The 25710-nt window shown below is 38.7% G+C and overlaps 1 protein-coding gene across 1 annotated transcript in view; it reads right to left on the bottom strand.

Annotated features, from left to right (window-relative positions):
* Window positions 1-2966: 2966 nt before the first annotated feature.
* ppp2r5b (protein phosphatase 2, regulatory subunit B', beta) overlaps window positions 2967-25710 on the bottom strand; it is a 35680-nt gene continuing 12936 nt past the window's right edge. Inside the window, exons 2-13 of the mRNA XM_017709836.2 lie at window positions 23380-23576; window positions 19396-19497; window positions 19219-19311; window positions 18023-18153; window positions 17182-17241; window positions 14583-14691; window positions 10589-10642; window positions 10425-10475; window positions 9577-9696; window positions 7226-7353; window positions 6279-6380; window positions 2967-5855 (exon numbers count right to left, since the gene is read on the bottom strand). Of these exons, the coding sequence (XP_017565325.1) occupies window positions 5687-5855; window positions 6279-6380; window positions 7226-7353; window positions 9577-9696; window positions 10425-10475; window positions 10589-10642; window positions 14583-14691; window positions 17182-17241; window positions 18023-18153; window positions 19219-19311; window positions 19396-19497; window positions 23380-23576 (1316 nt within the window). The 3' untranslated portion in view covers window positions 2967-5686. The remainder of the gene's footprint in view (window positions 5856-6278; window positions 6381-7225; window positions 7354-9576; window positions 9697-10424; window positions 10476-10588; window positions 10643-14582; window positions 14692-17181; window positions 17242-18022; window positions 18154-19218; window positions 19312-19395; window positions 19498-23379; window positions 23577-25710) is intronic.

Genomic DNA, 25710 nt, shown 5'->3' with positions numbered 1-25710 from the left:
AATATATTGCAAACACTAAGGTACCTTAAGTGGACCTGTATTCTTGTTCATTTTCATTTTTCAAATGCATTTGCTCAATAGATTTTACACTTAATTTTTCGATAAGGAACATCATATAAAATGCTGCCCTTTAGTAAAGTGTTATTTAGACTTTGGCAGAATTTTATCACATGAACACTAACAGAGAAAAGGATGTTTCAGAATGGAATAATATTAGAAATGATCTGGAGTTCCTATATTAAAGAAGCAGCTATTAATATTAAGTCATTAACAAAGCATGTATGTAAATTGTCAAAGATTAGCATTATTTAAATGACATCATGTTAATTAGTGGCTACTGTCTTCCAGTCATTGTTAGCAATATAAGCATTAAGGGTTAAACCAAAGCCGGTTTATGAGGAAGCTGGCCACTTCCTATTTTCCCTGTTATATCAAAAACAGGACTGCTAAACACCAGAGGGCGTCCGCGAGCGAGTTCTCAAAGAATAGGAGTAAATGGAGCGCAATGAATAATGAAAAGTTAAAATAGTTTCTAATCACTCGCCCAGAACATTTCTTCAATTTTAAAAAACAGGAGGACGTATTTCACTAAAAAAGCAAAGAAAACATTCATGAATGTTCATGTTTCTTTTTTCTACAGCAAGCGGGTTTTGGGCAACAGAATGCTGACATTACTGCTAGAGCGTGATGATTGATTGGCGAGCGGAGCAGCTAACTGGCTGTTCGCACTCACTGATGTCATGGAGGTACATGAGATGTTGTATAAACTCCTACAACTCAAGTATAAAAGCTCTTAAAAATATAACAGCAGTGTTAAACTGTTTTATGTTATTCAGTGCTCAGGAAATAAATGTATACTGTTATATTAACAATGTTTAAGCATTTATAAACTATGATCTTGTTCAAATGCTCCATCTTAACAATTCATTTCGGACTCGCTCGGGAGCGCCCTCTAGTGATTGAGAAAACCAGAAGACATTGCAGAGTGGGAATTCTCCTCTCTACAAGTTTTCTGGTTAAACTATTCCTTTAATTGTTGTTTTCATTCTTAAAGTGCCTCCTCTAGTAGTCATTAAAGGAAGTTCAGTATCCATCCAGTCTGACAGGAATTGAATCAGAGTTTGTACTGTTAACTAAAGTGAAAGCTTTATAAATGCTTCAGAATTCTGGATATTTGTTTTGGTGAATGTCATAGCTGCAGCTGTGTATTGTGTGTTTGGGTGGTGTGAGGTCTTACCTGTCAGCTGTGTTTGGATCCTGTGTGAAGAAACTGCCTTGTCCACTGAACCTCACAATGACTAAACCAAGAGACTGATACGAAATCAGCAAGTAACACACTGAATGAAGTCAATTTGAGCCCTGCTGAGTTTTTATAAAGCATTTCCATTTGGGTTTGAGGTATATTATTGTTCTTTTGAGGCCCCCCTGACGCCACAGCAATTAAAACACAATTGGCCTTAACCAGGAATAGATGCCAGAAAATGACGTCACACTGTAAATATTGTTGCACTGTTAAACGGCCAAAAGAAGTTGGTGATGTGTTTGGAAGAATGTGAGTTTGGGTAACGTGAGCTTTAAGTGGCCAGCACGTGTTAGCTCATGGAACTCAGACAGAATTAAAATGACATTAAATATGTGTTGGACCTTAAAGAGACACTCCAGAATGAAATGTAACTATTCCTACATCTGTTGTAAACCTGTCTTTTTGCATCCTACAGCTGTGCTGTGTCTCTAAAGCTAGAATGTCTGGTTTAAAGACAAGAGAAACTCCTTCTGATGTCATATCTTGAAAGCAGAAGTAACTTTTAAAAACTACAACTGCTTGGGTAGATTTGTGAGGTCGGGCTGTTTGAAATGCTCGGTCTTTCTTGGTTGTATTTATTAGCCTATAAATCAGTGGCTATAGTAACAGTGAATATTTCTTTATAACTCTGGGGGCGATATGTACAGTGGATGTATTCGTGTAATGCATGCTGGGTATTGTGGTGAGACAGCATTGATGGAGGAAAACAAATTATATAAATTTGTGAATTCTGTCAAACTGATGGGGCTGAGGGACGCAATGCTGCGCAGCAGAATACTGCATAAAATTACAAATAACTTATTTAATGGCAATTTCAGGCCAGGACGCCCCTTTAATCTATTTGTTTCTGACAAACCTGCCTGACCAAGATAAGTGAGCAAGTAAGTGAAAGAGAATAGACAGGTTGACATTAAAGCCTCAGATAAGGTAGACAGTTTTCACCAGAGGTGTGCGTAGCCTAGACCAGTTCTCAAGAACAAACTGAGTACAGCGTGAAAGTGGCAGCCCAAAAGTCTAATACTCAAATACTGAATTTGTGGAACTGTAGCAGTGCATCAGCACAGGAAATGAACTTCCTCTCTTCTCTTTCTCTGTTCTTCTTTTTGATGGACCTTTGGTCTAAACATGCTAACACTCCAAAATGAGAAGTATGACCAATCACAAAGCGGTACAGACCGTATCATAATGTAACGGAGGGAAATGTGGATTACATTCCACACAGACATATTCATAAGAAAACATTGTCATTTGAAAATATTTAGGAAAGAACAATCCATTCAAATTTTTATTTACAGTTATATGCCAACGTTCAGGTGCCTCAAGTCAAATTGCACTGTGTTGATTTCCTAAGTGAAAATAAGATTTTAATGCACAAATTGTTTATTTGCTGAATTTAACAGACTAGAAAAAAATAAAAACAAAAATGTGTTCTGTGAAAATTTTATATGTTAAATGTAGAGGACATACTAACTTATTTTCACTTTTAAGAAATCAGTAAACATATCATTTGATCAGGGGTTATCAAACGTTTGCATATGACTGTAAGGCCACATAACTGAGTAACGCTATAACTACCCACCTCTAGTTTTCACCTTTAACCTCTGTTTTCCTGAGTGTGAGTGTGGTCTGCTGCTGTGTGTGAATAACGACATATAAACACGTATTTCTCAATGTGAACTTATTCAACACACATTTTCATGTTTATATCCCATTTTTTTTATACATTCATATCCCAAAGCCATTGGTCCCCCAAAAATACATTGCTATGTTTAAACACAAAACATCAATCAAGAGGACAGTGCAAGTCTAGTTGAAGTGATGCTACGTTTGCTTACAGTTCCAGTCCTTTTATTGCCTTCTCTACTCTACTCTACCCTTAACTTACTGTTTCACATCTCAGCTTTCTCTTTACGGGAACTTTCTCAGAACCTAGGAAAAGACGAGCTAGCGCCCTTTTAAATTAACAACAGAATGAGTGATGGTGATTTCTCTGTTCTTGTTTTTCGTTTGTTGTCAAACAGAGGCAATGTCAGTGTAGAACCAACAACCAACATTGAGTGTTATACAGTTAAAATTACAATCAATCTGAATGGTATGTACTGATTCAAACCCTGTTCATTTTTTCAGCCCGGGGGGGGGCGTTGACCCCTCATCTCTGTCACCATTTACAGCAGTACACGCACCCGCACACACATACATACATACATACTTACTTACATACATACTTACATGCCATACCAACTGTCTTTACCAGACTCTTAAGTATGCTTAGGCCTTCATTCACTTGCAGTCTTGTTCGTCAAGCCTCCAATAAAGTCACTGATCAAAATAAATATTAATAAATATCAACAGCAAAACAAGTATACAAAAATAAAAGTAAAACAAAACAAATCAACAAAATTTTAAAAATACAAATGAACATCATTGTGTGCACTGAAGTAGACAGTGTGGTAGAGTGAAATTTGCTCCAAAAAAAACCTGCTGACACATGTTATTCAAAATTGATGAGAATATTGCTAAAGTAACACATTTCGGATGGCGTGTTTAAAACCCCAGAAGAAGAACGGACTAGAGTAATGTATTGTCGTTACATCAGAACAAGTTTAGTCTAGCAGCATACTTTTGTCATGTTTTAGAGGTGCTACACTAGAATACCCCCACCAACACTAGAATCAGACATAGATATTATATTTATATATATATATAGATATATATATAGATATATATAGATATAAAAACATCAGTTAGCAATAGAAGTAGTACTTATAGAATAAGCTGTAGAAGTAGGAACATTATAATCATTACTTTTACAGAGATATCATCTTCATAACTCTTCAGAATCATCATTATGTTCAGCATTCCTCTTCATCTTTTTTGGGAGAGAGTGAGTAAAGTCCAGTGGTCAGCAGGAGAGTAGCCCAAACCAGTTCCACTTAACCAATGACTTGTGTTTGTTTGTGTGTGTGTGTGTGTGTGTGTGTGTGTGTGTGTGTGTGTGTGTGTGTGTGTGTGTGTGTGTGTGTGTGTGTGTGTGTGTGTGTGTGTATGCATGATTTTGTATAGATGATTCTGTCTGACTGACTGACTGCATCACAGTCAGCTCCTCATGCAAGTGTGATTTGTGTGCCCTTGTTTGTGCTGCTTGTGTCTTTGGTGTATGTAGGTGTGTGTGTGTGTGTGTGTGTGTGTGTGTGTGTGTGTGTGTGTGTGTGTGTGTGTGTGTGCTTGATTTTGTATAGATGAGGGGAAGAGAGAGAAACAGAAGGAAAGAAAACAAAGTGAAATAGAATGAGTAAGATGTGCATGGAGAGAGTAAAGAACATGAAGAGTGAGAGACACTCATCTTATTAATCTGCGTCTCCCTACAGTATGACATTTATTCATCTGTGTATGTATGTGTGTGTGTGTGTTGTATTAGTGTATGTTGCATTAATGTAGCATATCTACATATGGACAACCTGTATTTGATCTGATTGTTGTGTGAACAGTGTCTGTATTTTATGTATGTGTACCTGTTTCTACACTGTAACGAACTGATGTAAATTTACAGCAGAAACACTGCAGTAATCCACTGTATTCTTTAAGTACAGCAGACTCCTCTAAAATATGAGGAATTCTGAGTGAAACAGGTGTGTATGGATGAATTTGTATATATGAGAGGAAGAGGACGAAGAAGTTAAAATATTGGATATTACAATAAGCTGGAAAGTGGGCAGGACTTTGAGCAGCCTGTCTCTGAATACTGTAGTGATGGGGATGGAGCTTCCCAGCATTACTTGCAATTTTGTTTTTTTGCCAATTTACTTTTTCATCGGCAGATCATTTCACATGAGTTTTGTTTGCTCATTTGTTTTAACATGCTATTCCTTACTGAAAATATGCAGAAGTGTTTGTGTTTCAGTAACTAATTAATCTTGTAATTGTATGAATAATGGATATTTGGTTACTGCCATCTTTGCCTACATCTTTACATTTTGCAGTAAAACGGAAGGTCCTCAGGCAGCTGTGGGTGCACATTAGAGAACATAAGAACAATCTGTTAGAAATACAGGAGTGCAGGAAAAAACTGTACAAATACAGTGATCAGCTGTGTTTAAAAAACTGTTGTAGTTGTACTGTAAATAAACAGTAAATCACTTGAGAAATTGCTGCCAGTACTGTAATTTTACACAAATTTGTTTACAGTGTAGGGGTGTGTATTTGTGTGTATGTGTGGTCTGTGTTTATGTGTTGTTAGAAGTAGTGGTTGTTTCAAGAATAAAAAATATTTTAAAACAGAGTGAGTTATTATGTTTTTTCTGTATTGATGTGTGTGCATATGTGTGTGTGTGTGTGTGTGTGTGTGTGTGTGTGTGTGTGTGTGTGTGTGTGTGTGTGTGTGTTCTAGGTGGCGTTGGCAGCGCTGTTCTCTGGCTCATTCTTGCTGTTCTTCTCTCTCTCCTGCAGGTTCTTCTGGTTGCGGCTGGCTTCTCCCAAACTCTGCAGCCTCCGCTCCTGCTGCTCCTCCAGACTCCGCCATAACTCAGCACGCTCCCTCTCTCTCTTCAGCTCCCTACAGAGAGAGAGAAAGAGAGAGTAGGAGAGAAAAAGTAGGAGAGATAGTAGGAGAGAGAGAGAGAGAGAGAGAGAGAGAGAGAGAGAGAGAGAGAAAAAGTAAAGAAGTTATAGACAACCCGTACAGATCAACCCAATACATCTGGCACACCCACTTTTTATACTATTTAAGGACAATTTAAGGCTGTGTTTTCCAACTCAATCTCTATCTGCAGCATCTGTAAAGGTCGACTACCCCAGATGATAATTTACCTACAAATAGAACAGAAAACCTGTTGAGTCAAAACAGCTTCTATTAGATTTAGTGTCTAGAGTCAACAGGTTTTCTGTCCTTTTACTAAATGCAAGGAAACTCATCAAATTTACTGTGTGTGGTGACTGAAAATGAACAGTGGACACTGGATGGATGAACCAAACTCACTTCTGTTTCTCCACCTTGTAGGAGGCAGTGAGGTCATCAAAAAGTTTACTGTTCATCTCCATAAAGGTCTTCAAGACGTTGTAGATGAGAGACACAATCGTTCTGATGAAGAAACAAAAAATAAAACACAATAGATGTAAAACACTAAGATATGACACTTTTGATCTTAAAGCAATTGCTATTGTTTAGCTAACTAATGATTACTATTAAAGAAATAACAAACGCATTTACCCAGTTTCCCCCTTACCCCAAATCAATCAGCCAAGACATGTTTGACATGCAAAGTCCGCTTCATTTAGATTTGCACTAGAGCTAAGAGGCTAACAAATCTAACAAAGAATGGACACTTAGCGCATAATGCAAACTTGCTTTGAATCACATTTCGAATGCTTGCTTTCTGATATGGTACGTCCTGCTGTTATCTATACCAATGGACAGAATTCAGGCTGCAAGCTGACTTTTACTACTGTTTCTAATTATGAGATTTTCTGATCTTCTGATGTAGTTTTGTTGTAGATGCCAGTATGTGATACACTGTCAGAAAACACATGAGCAAGTCTATTTGAGATTACTTAACAACACACACATAGTAACAGCACCCACACTCAACACAGCACATAGTTTGTTGTTTGAAAGGGTATGATTGCCGATTATTTGATCAACTACGTTAGTCTCACAGGTCCAGTACAAAATTAAAGAAGCAAACTTTAAACCCCAAGAATGTTGCAGCTGATGGACTGCAGTGGGTAAAGGGAGAACACTGTGTAAATTTGATTAACTGGTAAGCGCAATGGCTGAACAATTACAGTTTTGTACGGTGACTTGACAGAGATGATAACTGAGGACTCTCTCAAAACTCTACTAAAAGAAGTTTCATAACTGTTAGGACTTGTGAAGTGTTGCTAAATGTGCTTTTTAAGAGGAATTTTAGTGTGGCTGTTACTAACTGGTTCCAGTGTTCTTTGGAGACTCTGTAGAGTGTGCCGAAGACCAGAGGCAGGATGACCTGGCAGTTCTCTTCGATCAGGCTCAGAATGTACTCATTATTCCAGAAATACAGAGCCCGCTCTGCAACCTGACACAGACAGAGAGAGACACAGAGTTCAGCATGAACAGACTGACAACACTTCACAAGCTATTAACTCTTTCTGCCATATGGTGAAACACACATTTCTGATGATCACTGTGAAACAGGCGGGGCTGAATATTTACATCAGACCCCAGCTCTGTTAACCCTCGATTCCCCTTCTAGACACTCTGAAACAGCTCTTCCTACATTTTTTTTAGGTTTTGAAAGGTGTGAATTCTAAACTTTCAAGTAATAGATATTTTATTATGATTTGCCAGAAAGGGTTCTTTGTATGATGCCATAGAAGAACCACCTTTAGTTCCTTGAAGAACCTTTCAATGGGTGATTATTTAGAGAAACAAGTTTGTAAATGAGATGTGTGCAGGGGCTGATCTACAAGGAATGAAGTGCTTGCCCCCTTTTTGCCACCCCAGTTCGGCAGCCCCTATAACATGACGCAGGGCTGTATTAAGCACAATGTGTCTATACTCTCAAAACTGGAACTTGCAATGGGCAAGAACACCCCATAAAAAACAGCCAGTCAGACACAAGAAATCAAGACACGCCTGTATGTCCACATGAGCTGCTTTTCAGCTCTAAACACTCCAGCTGTAAATAACACCACGCCACCGTTTGAATAGAGAGTACAGAAGGAGCCCTTCTGTGTGAAGTTTCACCTGAAAAAAAGTGAGTAGTCAACATAAAATAGATTGAATTTCATATCAATACCATGACTATAGACAGGCTAATTAAGAAGTTAAGCGACAAAAACAGAGACAAGCCTATGTGTCAATAGCTATCTAACTTTTCAGCTACATTAGCAATTCAATTGAATAATGATAGCTTCACCAGATTTGTACTCGTTTGACATTTGAATGCTTGTAATAATCTAATAACGGCAGAAAATCAGTAAGTGTCAGTAATTTGTTCAACATGTTTACTGGGGTAACTCTTGTCTACATGAGCTTTGCAACCAGCCAATAAACTTACAGAATAAGTGATGTAAATATAATGTAAAACTTGTCAAGCCACTGTTGCTTTTGATATTAGTTAGTTTTTTAATATTAGTATAAATAATTTTAGAATAAGAATAATCAAATTCTTCATTTCATGAAAAATGTAGGTGGTTTCAGCATCACTCCAAAAGTATTTCATTGCCATCTCGCAGGTGCAGTGTTAAATTTACTTTGTTGTTGCACATGGGCAGGCTGAGAAATACGAAAGAAATTAAGAGTATCCATGCACTGAAAACCCTGATCACTGATGTCTACTCTCACAAAGGTAAGATATAATGACCATGAACATTTTTTCATGCCTGCTGTGGCAATATGCTTTAGTCTAGGATGCTTGACTCATTTGGTTTGCTGTGTGGACAGTTCCAAAAGTGCTACCTGTGGTGATTGGATGCATGCTTTACAGTGAAGTGTTTGGATGTGTAAATATAGCACTCTTGTTGATGTGAAAAGTGTGACTATTATTGGCAGATGTGCTGGAATGACGACTGCACTGCTGTGAAGCTGTAGCCTGATATTATAGGGACATAACACATTTGCAAAATATAGGACTGAAGTACAAACCTGCTGTTTTCCAAACACAGTTGATCAGAATAGATGAACTATACATATTGGTGACTGTTGTTTTGCATGTTATTAATGTTTGTTCAGGGGTTGTATGGATAGTTCACTGCATAAATCTGTACTAAACAGCCCCGGGTGCCTCATAAACATACTACCTGTCAAAACTCCCTGGTAACATTTTCTAGATCCACCACTGAGTGTGTGAATATGAAAAACTGTTTTAAGATTTACAGAAAGTCCACATAATGTAGATATTCTAGGATGTAACCACAAATGGGTATAGAACCTTTACATTATGTGACTCTTTAAACTCATATATTCTCACATTTTGTTCTTTAGAGAGCCAAAAAATGGTTCTTCTGTGGCATTGCTCAAACAACAATTGCAACACTTTTTGTGTAATGTATAACAGTGATAACACGACTCTTGTAAGGGTTAACCCCTTAATCTGCTAGATTACCGTCCAGTTCTTAATCGTATGGCTGGTTAATCAGTAACTAATGAGGCTTGTAAGTAATTTATATAGTTGGAGTGAGGAATTGAACAGTGGGCTTGCATAAAAGCCCTTGCAAGTTCTTGGGATAAGGAGTAGGAGATGGTATGTGGCAGTGTAAAGACGAGAAGGAGGAGGAAGAGGATGAAAGGAGCAGACCTGGAAGTGAGGGCTGGAGATGCAGGCAGCGATCTGCTTAAAGAGTGGCTCCTGCACACGGATGAACTGAGACGGCTCAATGACATCCAGAATCTCCTCGATCTCCCCCAGGAACATCACCTGAAACCACAGTCCAGCGTTAAATATATAGGTGGAGTGGTTTGAGTGGGTTGTGAAACATTTTGCCACTGTTCAAGGAAAAACATGCATCCTTCACAAAATGTGACGGACAGCTACCGTGATCAAATGATGTAGAAAAATAAACACTGGAGATACATTGTTAGTGTTATGATTATATTACTTGTTAATAATAAAAATAATACAAAAAAATAATATTACATTTTATATTTCATATAATTTTAGTATTACATTACATTAATATTATTTCACAGGGCATAACAGCTCAGAATAAGACATTCCAATCAAATATTATAGGAAAACAACCACTGTGTCTCCTAAATGAGTTGAATCATATTAGATCTGACCAGTGACATAAACTACCAAGGTAGCAAAGGTCAGTTTTAGTTTCTGGTTGATTTTAAATTTGTAATGTCACAAATCCCACACACTAAACAAGGAAAATAGAAGGTAGCTTAACTCCTTAAATAAAAGAAGCAAGAAAAATACAGATCAAAGCACAGATTAAAGTGGTAGATGGAGGTTAAAAATAAGGCATGACCATTTTCATGCGTCCATCCATTACATTACAAACCAAGCGTGAAAATGTTTGAATCACATGTGAGTTGCTGTTTCATACGGAAAAACACAAAAAACATTTTTTGTCACAATCATTCACCCACCCGTCCATCCATCCATGCATCATCCACACATCCATCTGTGTTTCTCACCTCTTTCTGGGTGCATGTTTTGGGCCAGTATTTTAGCAGCCCTCTGATGATCTGAAAAAAAGAAAATTACACATCTCACTTCATAATACTAATATGTCACAACCTCCCACAAGCTTGAATATTGCTCATATTAGGTTTTTGTGCATGATTTTGTAGTAACTTACATATTCTGTAACGGTGGCATCCTTCTCCATAAACTGCACAACACAGTAGGCCAGCTAGATGATACAACAGACAGAAAATAAGATGTGTGTGTGTGTGTGTGTGTGTGTGTGTGTGTGTGTGTGTGTGTGTGTGTGTGTGTGTGTGTGAAGCCATATAACTGGAGTGGTGCCTATAACTTGAGCTTCTATCAGTCAGTGCTTTGATTTTGTTAATGAGTTCTAATACATTAAAAGCTTCCTCAGGCCTAATCAAGATGACTCAAACTCTACCTGAAGGCAACCTTTGTACCAACAACCTTTAACTAACTACAGTATGCTGTTGCTGTTGCTGTTGCCACAGTAACTCTACAGGAGAAGGCAAAACCTTCTTAGCTTTTAATGTACATCAGTGAACAGCAGTTTGATTCCAAATGATTCTGGAGCATTTCTCTTTGTTCATTCTTCATGAAATTTTCCCACTATGTAAAAGACAGCTTCTGAGTTCAAATGATGTCAAAAGATAAAAATCTATGTTATAAAATGAATTTTCTGACAGAGGCAATTCCTCCACATGAGGTGACAGACTTCTTTGCTACATTTTCATCGCATTCAGTATTAGATTACTCCCTCTAGATAAACTCACTTAGCCTAAATTCATAGTGTAACATCACAATCTAGTGCATCAAGCCACTTTGCTCTGGTTTAAAAATGAATTAGCTAAAAGTTTGAGCGCATCTCAAACTGCTGAGAAACTTTAAATGATTTTTAAGCCAGTAGCAGCCAAGAACACAGAGAAAAGAAATGCGGCCAGCAGCCATGGCATAAACACACCCATTTTTGTTAGTAAAAAGTTCTCTTTTAGGCTGCTTGAGAACATGTGGGTACTTTCACACTAGCCTATCGTATCATGCAATAAGGAGTTTTTGACCAGAATTTTCCCCATTTGTATGGCAAACTGAACTTTGCCGAAACCTGTAAGTTGACAAATAAATCAATGTTTTTACTACTTATATATAATATATTAATAGTCACTGTCAGACAAAAAAACTTTACAGGAGAAGAAAAAACATCCTTAACTTTTAATGGAAGTCAATGTACAAAGAAAGATGTACCAAGTAATTTTGTATTATTTCTGTTGCTCCAATCATCATGAAATGTTGACAGTGTAAAAGGCAGCCTGTAATTTCAAATTATGTAAAAAGAAAAATGGAGACATAAAGCTTTGTTCTGATGGCAACCATTTCTTTTAGTGAATTAACTGTGAAAGGTGAGCTTCCCGCAGTCTCTTGTTGTGTCTTGTTATGGAAAAGAAAATCAGTTCTATTAATACAGACATGATGTAATTTTTCTTCTGTGTAGTAAAATCTATGGGGGTATGGGGGTTCAGATTTTCAGTGTTCATCAACGTACTGGGCACCCCCTGATCACTTCTGCCACAATTCAAATCTTGGTTTCTAAAGGCCTGTTTATCTGTACCTGCTATTTTCAAACAGTGCAAAGAAGAGTTTTCTTATGACAGCATCCATTTTAAAGCTGCTTTTAGTGTGGCTGCTAAAACTGAGTCATAGAGTTCAGGGATGTGTCTGTATCTGATGATTTTATGCTTTTTCATCTGTAATTGACTAAACATCTTTACATTCTCACACTCTGACAAGGAATCTGATCCAGTGACCTTAAACAATACTCCCGTTGTAATTTCATATCATCTCACTGTCTCTCCATCTCTCTCTCTCTCTCTCTCTCTCTCTCTCTCTCTCTCTCTCTCCCTCTCCCTCTCTCTCTCTCTCTCTCTCTCTCTCTCTCTCTCTCTCTCCCTCTCCCTCTCTCTCTCTCTCTCTCTCTCTCTCTCCCTCTCTCTCTCTCTCTCTCTCTCTCTTTCTCTCTCTCTCTCTTTCTCTCTCTCTCTGTGAGAATCACAGTTGTGTGCATGTTTGTCTTGGAAGAACTGATGTCACATAGGCTTGCTGGGGTTCTCCTGAGCGTTTTCTATCATATATTGCTAATTATGTGTTATATAATGTATACTGTATCAGTACTGTCCAAAAATGGGCCAATAGAAATGCTCCAAAATGGCTTGGGTTTAATTCTTCGTTCAAGAACATTTTTGCCTTCTCCTGTAAAGTTGGCATTTTGGAGATACTTGATTTTTTGGACAGCAATGATGTTTGTACATGCATATCCACATGTAACCAAAATATCTTTGGACATAAGGCAAATGTATGCCAATATATATGCTAATATATGACATATACTAGATATGTTAATCCATATATTGCCATATATCAGATTTCCATATGGGAAATGAGCTATACAAGTGCACTTAGATGGTTTGGAGACAGTTTGCATATGTGTGTAACTTTTACTGCCTCTAAAGGTTGACATCTATGTTGCAGCCTACTTTAGAGGGCATGCGTATGCATGTGTCGCTGTGTATGCAGTATGTGTGCCCTGCACACTCACATGGACCAAATGGAGCTAATAAGGATCCTACCTGTTCAAATGTGGGCTTGAGGTAAGTCTGAGAATAGATATCAACAATGAATGTGCCACAAGGCTTTTGTTTGGCTTAGCCCCAAGCACATATCAGAAAATTAAAAGCCAGCTCACTGACAGTGTAAAGCCCATAATGTCACCTACCCTTCTCAGCCTCTGTGCAAACGAAGCACTCAAAGTCCTGTGTAAAAGCACCTGAATTAGCACTTATATTCATTAGTTCCTAAGCAAACAGAACACACTGTTACTATGCACCACTAAAGCAGGCACGGGTAAGCCACAGTTCAGCTGCTGGCTAATGAGTACAAAGGCCAAGGAATCTAAGGTTGAAATAAGAATGACCTACATCATTTTTTTAGTAAACGTTGAAAATGGGTCCCACAGACCCAAACACCACACAAGGGTTAATGCCTCTAAAAGCTATGTTGCAGAAAGTTATTCCATGAAAAGGTTAAAAATACAATGCCCAATGCCAGAGTCTTTTTTTTTCAGGTTTAGAGTAAATAAAATGGCTATATTTGTGTGTAGACATTGTAACCCCTGGTTCCTATCACTGCCATTGTAAAGAAAGCTGAGTCAGCAAGTTTCTCTACAAAGAAACGTCTCACATCAAACCACTCTGTTGTGGATGACTTTATTTACATCTCAACCACTGAATCAAGCAGATATATCAAACAATCTTTGGAATTCCTTTTGACAACTCACAGCAGTTTGAGACATATGTGTGGTGAGGCATGTCATTTGCTAAAAGTAATTTTTTTGTAATTTCCAATGCACAACTAATAAACAATCTTCAGCTTAAGAGTGAGGTAACTCATGCACTACAGTCATTAGTTACCTGGCTAATTTGTACTGTTGGCTACCAGGAGACTGAGCAGGGGGAAACTTTGGGCCTTCGCATATCGCCACACTCTATAATGTTTCAGATATGATGCATCTGTGTGTACAATGGCTGACAGTCACCCAGACTTTAGACATGTGCTTGAGGGGCCTTTAACAGTATGGCCAAGCAAAGGCATTCTCTTGGAGAGCCTTGGGTGTCCTTGCAGGGCATTAGAACTGTAAACAGCCTAGAGTATGGGGACTGAATTATGTATGGAGAAATATCGACAGGGGATAGAGAGAGAGGGGGAGAGAAAGAGAGAATGTAGGGCAAGAGATCTGCATTCGCTTCTCTGCATACACACACAGATTGGTACAAGGCTACTGAATTCATATTATAAGAAGATTGTAAGATGTAAATGTCAAGTTCATAAGAAGAAACTACAATGATAGATACTGGACAATATTATTATTTGCATCATTCAAGATGCCTCATACCTTCTTCCATTGAGAATTACACTTTCATGCATTAGTCTACAGCGCCACACTGTGGCCTCTAATGACAAAACAGTTAATGAACAATGTGCTTGTGTGTGTGTGTGTGTGTGTGTGTGTGTGTGTGTGTGTGTGTGTGTGTGTGTGTGTGTGTGTGTGTGTGTGTTCGTTCTGTGTATGTGTGGTATATGTGAGTGATTCCAACCTGTGCATGAAAGATGGAGAGAGACTTGGCAGTGTGCAGGGGGATCAGGACCCTCACCAGGAATTGCTTATGCTCTGACTTCAGAGGCAGAGCAAAGCCATTAATGATACTGAAAAAGAGAAGAGAAGAGAAAAGAAGAGAAGAGGAAAAATAGAGAAAGGAAGAGAAAAAAAGAAAAAGATGAGGAAAGAGGGGATTGGAAGGAAATAGCAGAGTGTTTTCAAAAGAGAAGGCCACGGATAGAAAGATTAGAAATAATGCAAAGAGAAGAAGAAAGAAGAGATGAAAAGAGAAAAGAAAGAAAGAGAAGAAAAGCAACAAGAAGAGAAGAGAAGAGAAGAGAAGAGAAGAGAAGAGAAGAGAAGAGAAGAGAAGAGAAGAGAAGAGAAGGAAATAGGACAGTGTTTTAGAGAGAGAAGACAGCGGATAGAGGGAAGTGTGTAGGAGGCAGAGGGAGGGAAGGTAAATAGGATTAGCATCAGCAGACCTGATGATGTTCCGTACACATACATTCGCCACACTTCTGTTCAATAGCTAAGCCGCTACACCCTCCGCCCACCCCCCATCCTCCCTCCCTTCTATCCCCCCAACCTCCTTACTCAAATGTTTCTCATCTCTCTTTCACACAAACACATGCACAGTCTCAGAAATACACTCTCATTTGTTCTGCTGTGTCCTCTTTTCTTCCCTTCTTTTGCATTCCCCCCTTACTTCTCTGTCTGGCAATTAAAAGTGCCTGTCTTTTGAAATTTCATCCCCCTCTCATCTCTCTCTCCCTCAGGTTCTGCTCTCCCTCGTTCACTTCATCTTCATTTGGCTCCTTTTGTCTTTCACTTCCCTTTTAGCGCTTCCTGTCATTCATATACCTACCCCCCTCCCTCTCTCTAGTCCCACTGCCTCCCTCACTCCTTCCCACTCTCACCACCACGCTTGCTTTTCCTTGCAGGCACAATGCAAGAGGGGCACAGGAAGTGACAGAAAGGCAATCTTTGTCACTACTTTATGTCATTCGACCCATCTTCTCTCTCTCTCTCTCTCTCTCTCTCTCTCTCGTGGTTGGTTATCAGAGAAAATGTGTGGGTGGCACTAAAAATACCATGAGCACCAACCTGAAAGTAGACCTCCATCACTACCCCTCTCTGACTCATCCCCCTATCTCTCCTGCTCTCCATCTCTCTCCCCCCATCTCTCTCTCTGTCATACATTGGCTTTGTTCACGCATTCCAGTGGAGGAAACAGACCCCATTTTGTTTGCAATGAAGCAAATAGTACAACCAAAACATGGCTGGAAATTGCATAGTAGAGCTCACTACAGAGCAGAAACACAAACACTAAAAAGCTGCGAGGTCGAGCGCAGATAGCACTAATGTTTGAACCCCTGCTAAGGGTCTGACTCACAGGCCCACACACTGCTCTAAGTAGCTCTCAAGCAATTACCAGCATCCCTGGATATCAGTTACCAACATGCTCCAAAGATGCATAATAAAATATATTCTTTTACACTCGTGTGGGAAGCTGCTACACCTCTTAAACATTTTGTAAGATACTGTATTTTAGTCCTAACAGCAGCTACTGACTATTCACTCCAATAAACATAAACACTGTAATCAGTTGCACAAACCCTACTGGTTTTTAAGTATTTTTAAGGCCAAAGCACATTAACAACCATTACCAACAAACCCTAACACTCTAATGCTGCCAATATTTAGATAAAGAACTGATAAACCAAATGAACCCGTGTGAATGAGTACAAAATATACCAGAACAGTATGAGTGGGAGAGAACATTCTAAAAAAATATGTGAATGGGGCTAGAACACTGAAAAATTTTGTGAATAGGGGAGAACATTCTAGAGCAGTGTGAATGGGGAGAATATTCTATAACTGTTAATGGAATATTGAAGAACAGTGTGGATAGGGAGAACATTCTAGAACAGTGTCAACTGGGAGAACATTCCTAATGTAGGGTAACAATGGGAAGGACATTCTACATGGGGTAAAGGGGGCATTCTAAATAGACGGTGAACGGAGGGAAACATTCTAGAACAGTGAGTAGGTGAGAACATTCACGAACAGTGTGAGTGGGTGAGAACATTCATGAACAGTGTGAGTGGGTGAGAACATTCATGAACAGTGTAAGTGGGTGAGAACATTCAGGAACAGTATGAATGGGAAGAACATTCTCACACAATATGAATGGGGAGAACATTCTCACACAGTATGAATGGGGAGAACATTCTCACACACTATGAATGGGGAGAACATTCTCACACAGTATGAATGGGGAGAACATTCTATAACATTGCTAATGGGCAAGGACGTTCTAGAATAGCATGAATGAAACATTCTAGAACTGTGTAAATGGAAGAGAACTTTCTAGAGCGTCCCACTAATAACATACAGCACACCACATGTGTTTGTTGGTGTTGATGTTTTGAGTTGGTGTGAGTTTTCAAGGCAGAAGCAACTCTATATGAGACATAGTGCAGCATCTAAAACTAATGCAGCATCTTTCTCTCTTGAACATGACAATTCACAGGCAAATATGAACAATATACATAGTTTATTCTTCATCTCATTTAAAAGTAATGAACATATACCTGCCCAAAATCTCCAGCAGCTCAGCCACTCCATTGAAGTGCTCAGTTTCATAAATGAACCTGTAGGGTTGAAATATATTACATTTCATATTTCATGAGTATTGATTATATAGAGCAGTTAATTAGTCATATCGATGAAATTTGTCATTAAAGAAGCCCTTCATTAAACAAGCTCATAGGAAGGTTCCCCAAAGGCACCACTGCTTTAAGGTTATTTGAGCCATTATATAAAACATGTAGAAACTGCAGAGTGCTTTAAGAGCCTTGAGTTGACAAAAGTACAACGCAAGTATCCTATATGCTGTTTTTTCAAACAAAAAGGTAGGCCTATACAGTAGAAATAGAGGGGGGATTTGTGATTGCAATCCTTTATGGATCGAAATCATGACATAAACAAAAAGCACCTTTTTTAGTTTAGATTTTTTACTAACAGCACCACATTTTCTTGTTATTTTCTTGCATTTTGCCCTTACATGATAAAATGATAGTTTGCTAGCACAGCTGGGTCTTATCAGTGCAGTCCTTACTATTTCAGGTAAGATTTTAATTATGTTATCTATAATTACCAGGTTTGGCTAATTTTAGCTAGCCAGTTTGCTATCACTAGCTGTTGCTTAGCAACAGAGAGAAGCACCCTTTGGAAAACACAGCAGTGTCAATCCCAAGAAAAAAAAAACAGCATGATACATTTCGCTTTTTTCAGCCTACAGAAAAACAACGTGTGAACGCCTTCTTAGAGCTACAGTACAAAGCTTTAGGAACGCACTTAAACAGTCCACATTGTGCCAGGTCAAAAAATAGGCTAAATTCAAACAAACAAGTGTGTATGTATGTATCTAACCTGAGAAAGATGTTGTTGATCTGTTTGCGGATGTACGCTCGAAGGCCGAGCAGTTTGCCGTAGACGCGATGCAGGATGGTCTTCAGGTATTCTCTCTCTCTGGGGTCTTCACTATCAAACAGCTCTAACAGCTGGGAACATAGTTGCAACAAAAGAGAAGCATGAGGCAGTTGAATGTGCATACTGTGTTCTTTTAGTGTGAATTTCAGTCATCAATATAAACAGGAGTTGGAGAACAGACAGACCTAGGGGCCTGTGTGTGGACTCTCAAACGTTTAATAGCAGTTCCCAAACAATTCATCTGAATAAGTCTTAAAATGAACCCTGTCATACCTCACAAATTGCCAGAGTTACATCCAGAGACATTGTATTGCTCATTAAAATGTGACCCCAGAGAAGCCGAACATGTGCACCTTAGCCATAGTAAAATGTATCATGTGAAACTGGAGCACTGTGTTACTGTGTTTTCTATCACTATGTAAAAAAAAAGGGCGCACGGCAATAGTCTGAGCAAGCATGTACACTTTTAGTGGGAAGTGTATTCCCATTCATGTGTTTGCTTGTTTAAAAAGTCCATCCATTTTTGGCTTTGTTAGACCATATTCTTTACATGCCAAATAAATGTGATAACAACATAGATACATTATGTTATTAATAGATAGATTTGATAAATTTAAAAAGCAGAAATAAACCCTTTCTGTCTAAGTATTAAATGGTTAATAACTAAATAAGTATATTTCTTTCATCATATTCCAAAAATAGACAGGCACTGATCAGAACAAGAAAACACTAAAACACATGAGAAACCCAGGAGCTAGGAACAGGGAACACAATACTTGAAACATGGCTTAGAACTGTGGCTAACATACTCAAAACTTTTCAAAGACTAACAAGACAGGCAGGGACTAAATACATGGATGGATAATTTCACAACAAGGTACAAACAAGACACTAGTGAAAGGAACAATGCAGGACTTCAGAGAACCACAAGGTGGAGAGAATTACAACAGTAATGAAAGATCCACGTAAGTCATCTATCATACATACACAGCACCTGTAGCTGATGCAACTGACCTTGCTAAAAACATGAGAAAACAAGCAGTAAACAAGGACAAAACTAGAGAGCTTCATGTATGTAAAGGAAACTGTTTAAGACAGTGTATAGAAAAATACAGACACACAAACACAGCAAGTACCTGTAGAACAAATTTCTGGTCCACGTAACGTTTGGCCATGGAGGGCTGGAAATCAGGACTCTCCAGGAAGCGCAAAAAGAACTCATACACCAACTAGAGAGAGGGAAGCATTTCAGTTGGAAAAAAGCGATTCTGTGTGATTACCAAATAGGAAAATGAGTGTGAGAGTTAAGGCACCTGTAGGTGTGGCCAGGAGGCCTCCAGTGTGGGTTCATCCTCCTCAGGGTCAAAATCTGGGTTTTCGCTGGGTGGGAGAGTACGAAAGATGTTCACTGAGATCTAGAGAGAGAGAGAAAGAGAGAGAGAGAGAGAGAGAGAGAGAGAGAGAGAGAGAGAAAGAGAATCTGAACATACAATCAGCATTTCCCCAACCATTAAATGGGGAGTTCTGCGATTAAAAAATTTGGCATAATTTAATGACAGAGGCATTAAAGTTGCATTACAGAGAAATATAACTTATATAATTTCTTTAGAGTGGTGACAGGAACCAGAGACCATGATGTCTACAATGCACATATAGCTGTTTTACATACTATCCATAATGACCACTGAAACTACACTACTCTTCTGGGTTTTTATATGTAAAGCTGATAAGGGTGAAATAGTGGTAAACCTGAAAAAAGTTTTCTTTGGGTACAATTTTGCCTTACTTGCCTTTCATCATGAATGGATTAAAAAAATACATTTTAGGCCAAAATTGTATCCCACTATTGTAAAAACAATGTCTCAGCATATTCATAACCATTCCATGAAAGTTTGTGGTAGATTTCAGAGGCAAGAAAGATTTTGAATGTCTGGTTTCTGTCATCACCACTGTGAATAATTCTGTCTCAATAAGTTTCTCTAGTATGGCGTATTTCACATAAAACCACTGTGAATGACAGTCAGGTACATAAGTATTTGGACAGAGACCTTTTTTCTGATTTTTCTTTTTACACCACTGAAATGAAGCAGTCAAGATGTGACTTTCAGCTTTAATTCAAATGGTTTAATATAAATATTGTATTAACTGTTTGGAAGCACAGCCATTTTTTACATAGTCCCTCCATTTGCACAGGCTCAATAATTCATGGCCAGGTCTGGACTGTTACATTGTTTGTATTTAATGACAAATTAAAGAGATAAAGAGTCTGAAGGAGTGGCCAGATCAAAATTAGGTACATTTTTATTAAGAAAGAATTAACTGGCTAGCTCAGCAACACCAAATGGCCTGGAAGACCACTGAAAAAAATGAAAGTGGATGATCACAGAATTCTTTCTGTGCTGAAGAAAAAAACCCTTCACAGAAACTAGTTACGGCATGGACATTCTAGAGGAGGTTGGTGTATCATTGTCAAAGCCTACAATCAAGATACGCCTTTGAGAATGTAAATGCAGGTTTATCTCAAGACGCAAACCACCGGAACATAATTGCTGTGACTTCTGATGCTGCAAAACTGATAGGACGGCGCATCACAGAAGGATAATGACCCAAAACATACCACCAAAGGCAAAACAAGATCTTCTTAAGGCAAATAAATTGAATGTTCTTCAATGGCAGTCAGTCACCTGACCTCAACACTGAGCATGCTTTTCACTTACTGAAGACAAAACTGGAGGCAGAAGGACCCCCAAACAAGCAAAACATCTTAAAGGAAGAAATTCAGTATTTAGTGATGCCCATGGGCTGTTGACTTCACAGGATTTGGATCCAAGTAGTAAAAATAATACTTGTATTTATAATGGTGCAGGCTTATCCAATTACTTTTGAGTGTGTGAAAATGCAGGAACGATTTAAAGAAATACTTTAATTACAAAGTGGTTAACACAGTAATTGTTAATCTCCTTGAATTAAAGCTGAAAGTCTTCAATCATGTCATATCTTGACAACTTCATTTCAGACCCAATGTGGTGGTACACAGAAGCAAAGTTACAAAAATTGTGTCATTGCCCAAATACTTCTGGACGTGACTGCACTTTATTTACATCCCAACTATTTAATAGTGCAGACATCTTGGAAAATTGGTGGAATTTGGAACAATAATCACTCCCAAAAAGCTCAATTAATTCTACTGCACTTACATTCAGGGCCTGTTGTGCTAAACCCTTTTTAAACCAATACATTCTGCTGGTGTGTTCTGTATAAAATTTCATAGGCCATGTGCATAGAAAAGCAGAATGCGCTTCTCTCCATCATACATATGTATTTGAGGGACTATCACACAAAACGTGGGAGGATCACACCGTGACTGGTTGCGTGTGAATTTTCTCTGTCTTTTAAAGCTTCACATAACATTCATAGCATTCTCTCAAATACGTTTTGATAGGAGGCTTCGTTTAAAGCAACACTCTGACGGATCTGGGTATTTGGTGACCTCGCTGGGGGAAATATGTAACTGCTTGCAACATTTTGTAACAATTGGTGCTTTGGACCCTCACATGCAAATGAATCTGACTATTGCGAGTGCGTTGAAGGACTATTCTAAGAGAAATCAGTCAAAACTTGTGTCTTCTAAAGATGTAAGTGAATATGTGAAGACGTATAACGTGGTCTGACAACTCCTGGTTATTTCAGGCTTTACAGATCGACTCGCAGCAGCTGACACACACCATAGTTTCATCATATGTTCTTTTTTTCTCCATACTCAGTAATGCTATTTGTTTCCATTTTAATGAAAAAGGGTCTCAAAAGCAAAATTACTATTACACTGATGAGGATATGATAAAAAAAGTGTATGTAATTCACTAATATCCTCAGAAGACACATTCTTCACCAAGTTTGGACTGAGTTCTCTTTCAATGCACTGGAGAAGAGATCTGAAGCCCAACCCACTTTACAAAATTTTCTTCCACACATTATGTGCAGTTACACATTCCCACCAAAGGAGTCTCTAAAATTTCTAAAATTTACAGTGTAGCTTTTATATGTATAATATATTGTAAATATTATTTACACAGCATTTTTGTCAAGTTATCTACCACAAAATTTGATCGCCGCATCTCAAATATGAGGCATTCTGGATGTTGTATTTATAATAACTTCATTCTCTATGCCATACAACTTTCTCAGTCATTTAACAATCATTTGCAGTTCTGTTCATCATTCAGGACACATGTAATATTTCTTAATGATTATACAGCCTTTCTAGCTTCATAATAATTATCTGAAATCTATGTTACACAAAACTAGCAAACTGATTTCATTTTACACATTTGACAAAAACTAGAATAGTTTTGTATAGTTGGTTTTTATGAAGTGATTCTAAACTATCAGAAGGTTGCAAATATCTCTGAGAAGACAGCATGAAATATTTCTTGATGCGGCAGCATGTGCTTGCAGTCCTTGTCATTGTAACATCGTTGACAGCTATTGCGCTGTGCCTTTTATGCTCTGTGCCTCACAAGTGCACAGTTAGTAGGCCATCCTGTGAATAGTTTGCATGATTAGCTACATCCTTAGTAAGTTAGATGTTCATATCAGACAAATTGTGAATACATATTGACATGCATATTGAGCACTGCACCTGCACTTGTATGATATCTGACCCTATATGTCCAGACGTTTATAGACACCTGCTCAAGGGTAGCAAATCAAGGGTATTAACAATGAGTTTGTTCCCCTTTGCTGCAGTAACAACCACCACATTTCTGGGAAGGCAAGTTGTTAGAACATTGCTGTGATGGTTTGACTGTATTCAGCCACAAGAGCATTAGTGAGGTCAGAAAAGCCTCTCTAACTCATTCCAAAGGTGGTGTTCCATCTCGTGAGAGAACACAGTTCCACTGCTCCACAGCTCATGGCTATTGACAGTACTTTACAGTGCTTTCTTAAAGTATCTGAATTCACTAATAAAATGGGTGTCTGGATACTTTTTGTACATATAGTGTACCAGGCCCTAAAGGAATTATACACAAAACCAGCCACACAAGGCAATGCAACTTTTCTACTGTCTACTGATTGGTGTTATCAAACAGATATTCTGTTGCTGTGTTCTTTTGTTTAATGGCTCCAGTGCTAACAAAGCCCTGTAAAGTCAAGTCAAACAGTGCAAAAGCATCACAGAATCATCCATCTTTGACTAATTCAAGGACACCTTTTTATCTCCTTTTGCCCCAATCCAATCACTCTCTCTCTTTCTCGTTATCTTAGTTCCCTCGTTCTCACCACGTGGTTCAACTCACCATCTTGATGGCCTCAGGATAGAGGGGCTCAATGAGGACGCCACGGCTGGTGGCCACACTCTCCACCAGCTCATTCAGCGCCGCCCGCTTGATCTCTTTCCCCTTCAGGTCCGCCACGCAGTCCAGAAAGTCAAACAGCACACAGCACTGCTGCAGCTTCTTACAGAATAGGTCATGTAGCTCTGCCACCGGGGCATCTTAGGGAGAGAGAGAGAGAGAGAGAGAGAGAGAGAGAGAGGGAGAGATTAAATCACTGCTTGCATAATTACTTACTTCTAAAGGGGGAAAAGCAGAAGGGGGTTATTTAAAAACTTCAAACAAACACTTTTCATCAACAACGCATTGTTCAGACACAACCTCTAGATGGTCAGACATTTCTTTCTGAAAGAGGTTCTTTCTCATAAGCATCACAGTTATGAACTTTCACACATTCAGTAAACACCCCAAACATTCACACAATTCACAATTCAGGCACAAAATCTAAACTATTACAATACATAGTTGAAACATCTCCATAACTTCAGTGCTTACAGTACACAAGCCCAAAATCAATGCTTACAGTCCATAATCACAAATCATACATACAAATCAAACAGAAGACTTACAGCTATAACCCCAATGCTTACAGTACATAACAGTAACATCAACAGTTAGGTTCCGCAACATCAACACAAACAGTGCACAATGTCAACACATTGTCCATGACCCTACATCTTATAATGTGTACCTCTAATAACCACAAACATTCACACTTACAGTCCTCACCTCCAACATGTACACTACAAAATCTGAACTGTTAAATACATAACCCAAACACTTTTAGTCAACAACCTCCACATCAACACTCACTGTCCATAACCCCAAGTCTTACAGTATATAACCTCAACACTTAAAGTACATAACCCCAACAGCAACGTTTACAATCCATAGACTCTACACTTGCAGTCCATTATCCCAACACCGCCCATATCCCCAGTTTTAAGCCATAATGCAAACACTAACAGTTCATAACCCCAACATCTACACTTACAATCCATAACCCAAATACTTACAGCCCCTAACTCCAACATCCACATTTACAGTCCATAAACCACATAAATAAAGACACTTACTGTTTACAGTCCATAACCTCAACATTTATAGTCCATAAACAAACATCTAACATTAAAGTTCATAACTCCTAATTTCTTACAAACAGTGCCTCACTACCTTTTTCATTCATTTTAGTTTCATTATTTTTCCACAGCTGTAGGCCACCATTATCACTAAACTACATCCTGTTGCATGTTGCAGTATGTTCACACACTACTCCTACAAATCAAGCACACTACCAAAGCACTTGATTAGAGACAGAGGTACACACACATCCACTGATCAGAGAATGTATGCTCAGCTCTTATGAGTAAGAGTGAACATTTGTAAAGTGAGACGTGCTGACACGGCTGTGTCTTAACAGGATTATGATGTGCTTTCTTTTTAAACCCTACTCGGTCCCAGCCTTACTGAGACCATAGTGCACTGTGCCCAACCTCATGATCAGACTATAATTCAACTCAATACACACACGCACACACACACACACACACACACACACACACACACACACACACACGCACACACACACACACAGCTTCTACTGCCTATCAGGGGAGAGAGAGACAGACACAACGTGGCCTACTGATTTCAACTGCTTCATTTGTTTATGTGCCAAACACACCCTCTCACTCTCACTCTCTCTCTCTCTCTCTCTCTATTTCACTTGCTGTCTCTATCTCTCTCCTTCTTTGTGGTCCCAGCACGCCACCTCTTCATACAATTACTCTCCATTAAAAATGGATTAGACTTAACCTTCACAGCCTGTGTCAGAGAGTAGAGAGAAAATGAAGAGACAAAGAGGAAAGAAGGAAGGATAGAGAAAGAGAGAGATTGTAAGAGAGAAAGAAAGAAGGAAAGGAAAGGCAGAACAGAACTGAGATAAATGTGATGCAAGGGGGTAAGGTAGTGTGCGTATGCATGTGTCTCTGTGTGTACGAGGGAGAGAGAGAGCAATAGAGCTCAGGAGCAAGAGAGCAAGAGAGCATGACACCACTACAGGCAAGGACAGAAAAGCTGAATTGTCTAGGGAAAAGTGAGAGAGAAGTGGGCGGGGAGAGGAGGAGAGGGACAGTGCCCCCAAAATAACGAAAGCCAAGACTAAATGAATTACAGAGTGAATTGTAAATTGTAAACTGATTTGAACAAGGATTGAATAGAGTTAAACTGACCTGGTTATGTTAGACCTATAAGTATGATCTTTTATAGTACAGTATTACCAGGTTGGACAAGCTTTAC

The sequence above is a fragment of the Pygocentrus nattereri genome, chromosome 2 (genome assembly GCF_015220715.1).
Source record: "Pygocentrus nattereri isolate fPygNat1 chromosome 2, fPygNat1.pri, whole genome shotgun sequence".
NCBI classification, from domain to species: Eukaryota; Metazoa; Chordata; class Actinopteri; order Characiformes; family Serrasalmidae; genus Pygocentrus; species Pygocentrus nattereri.
Note: the sequence above shows the minus strand (reverse complement) of the source record. Positions and strands in the feature narration are given on the sequence as shown.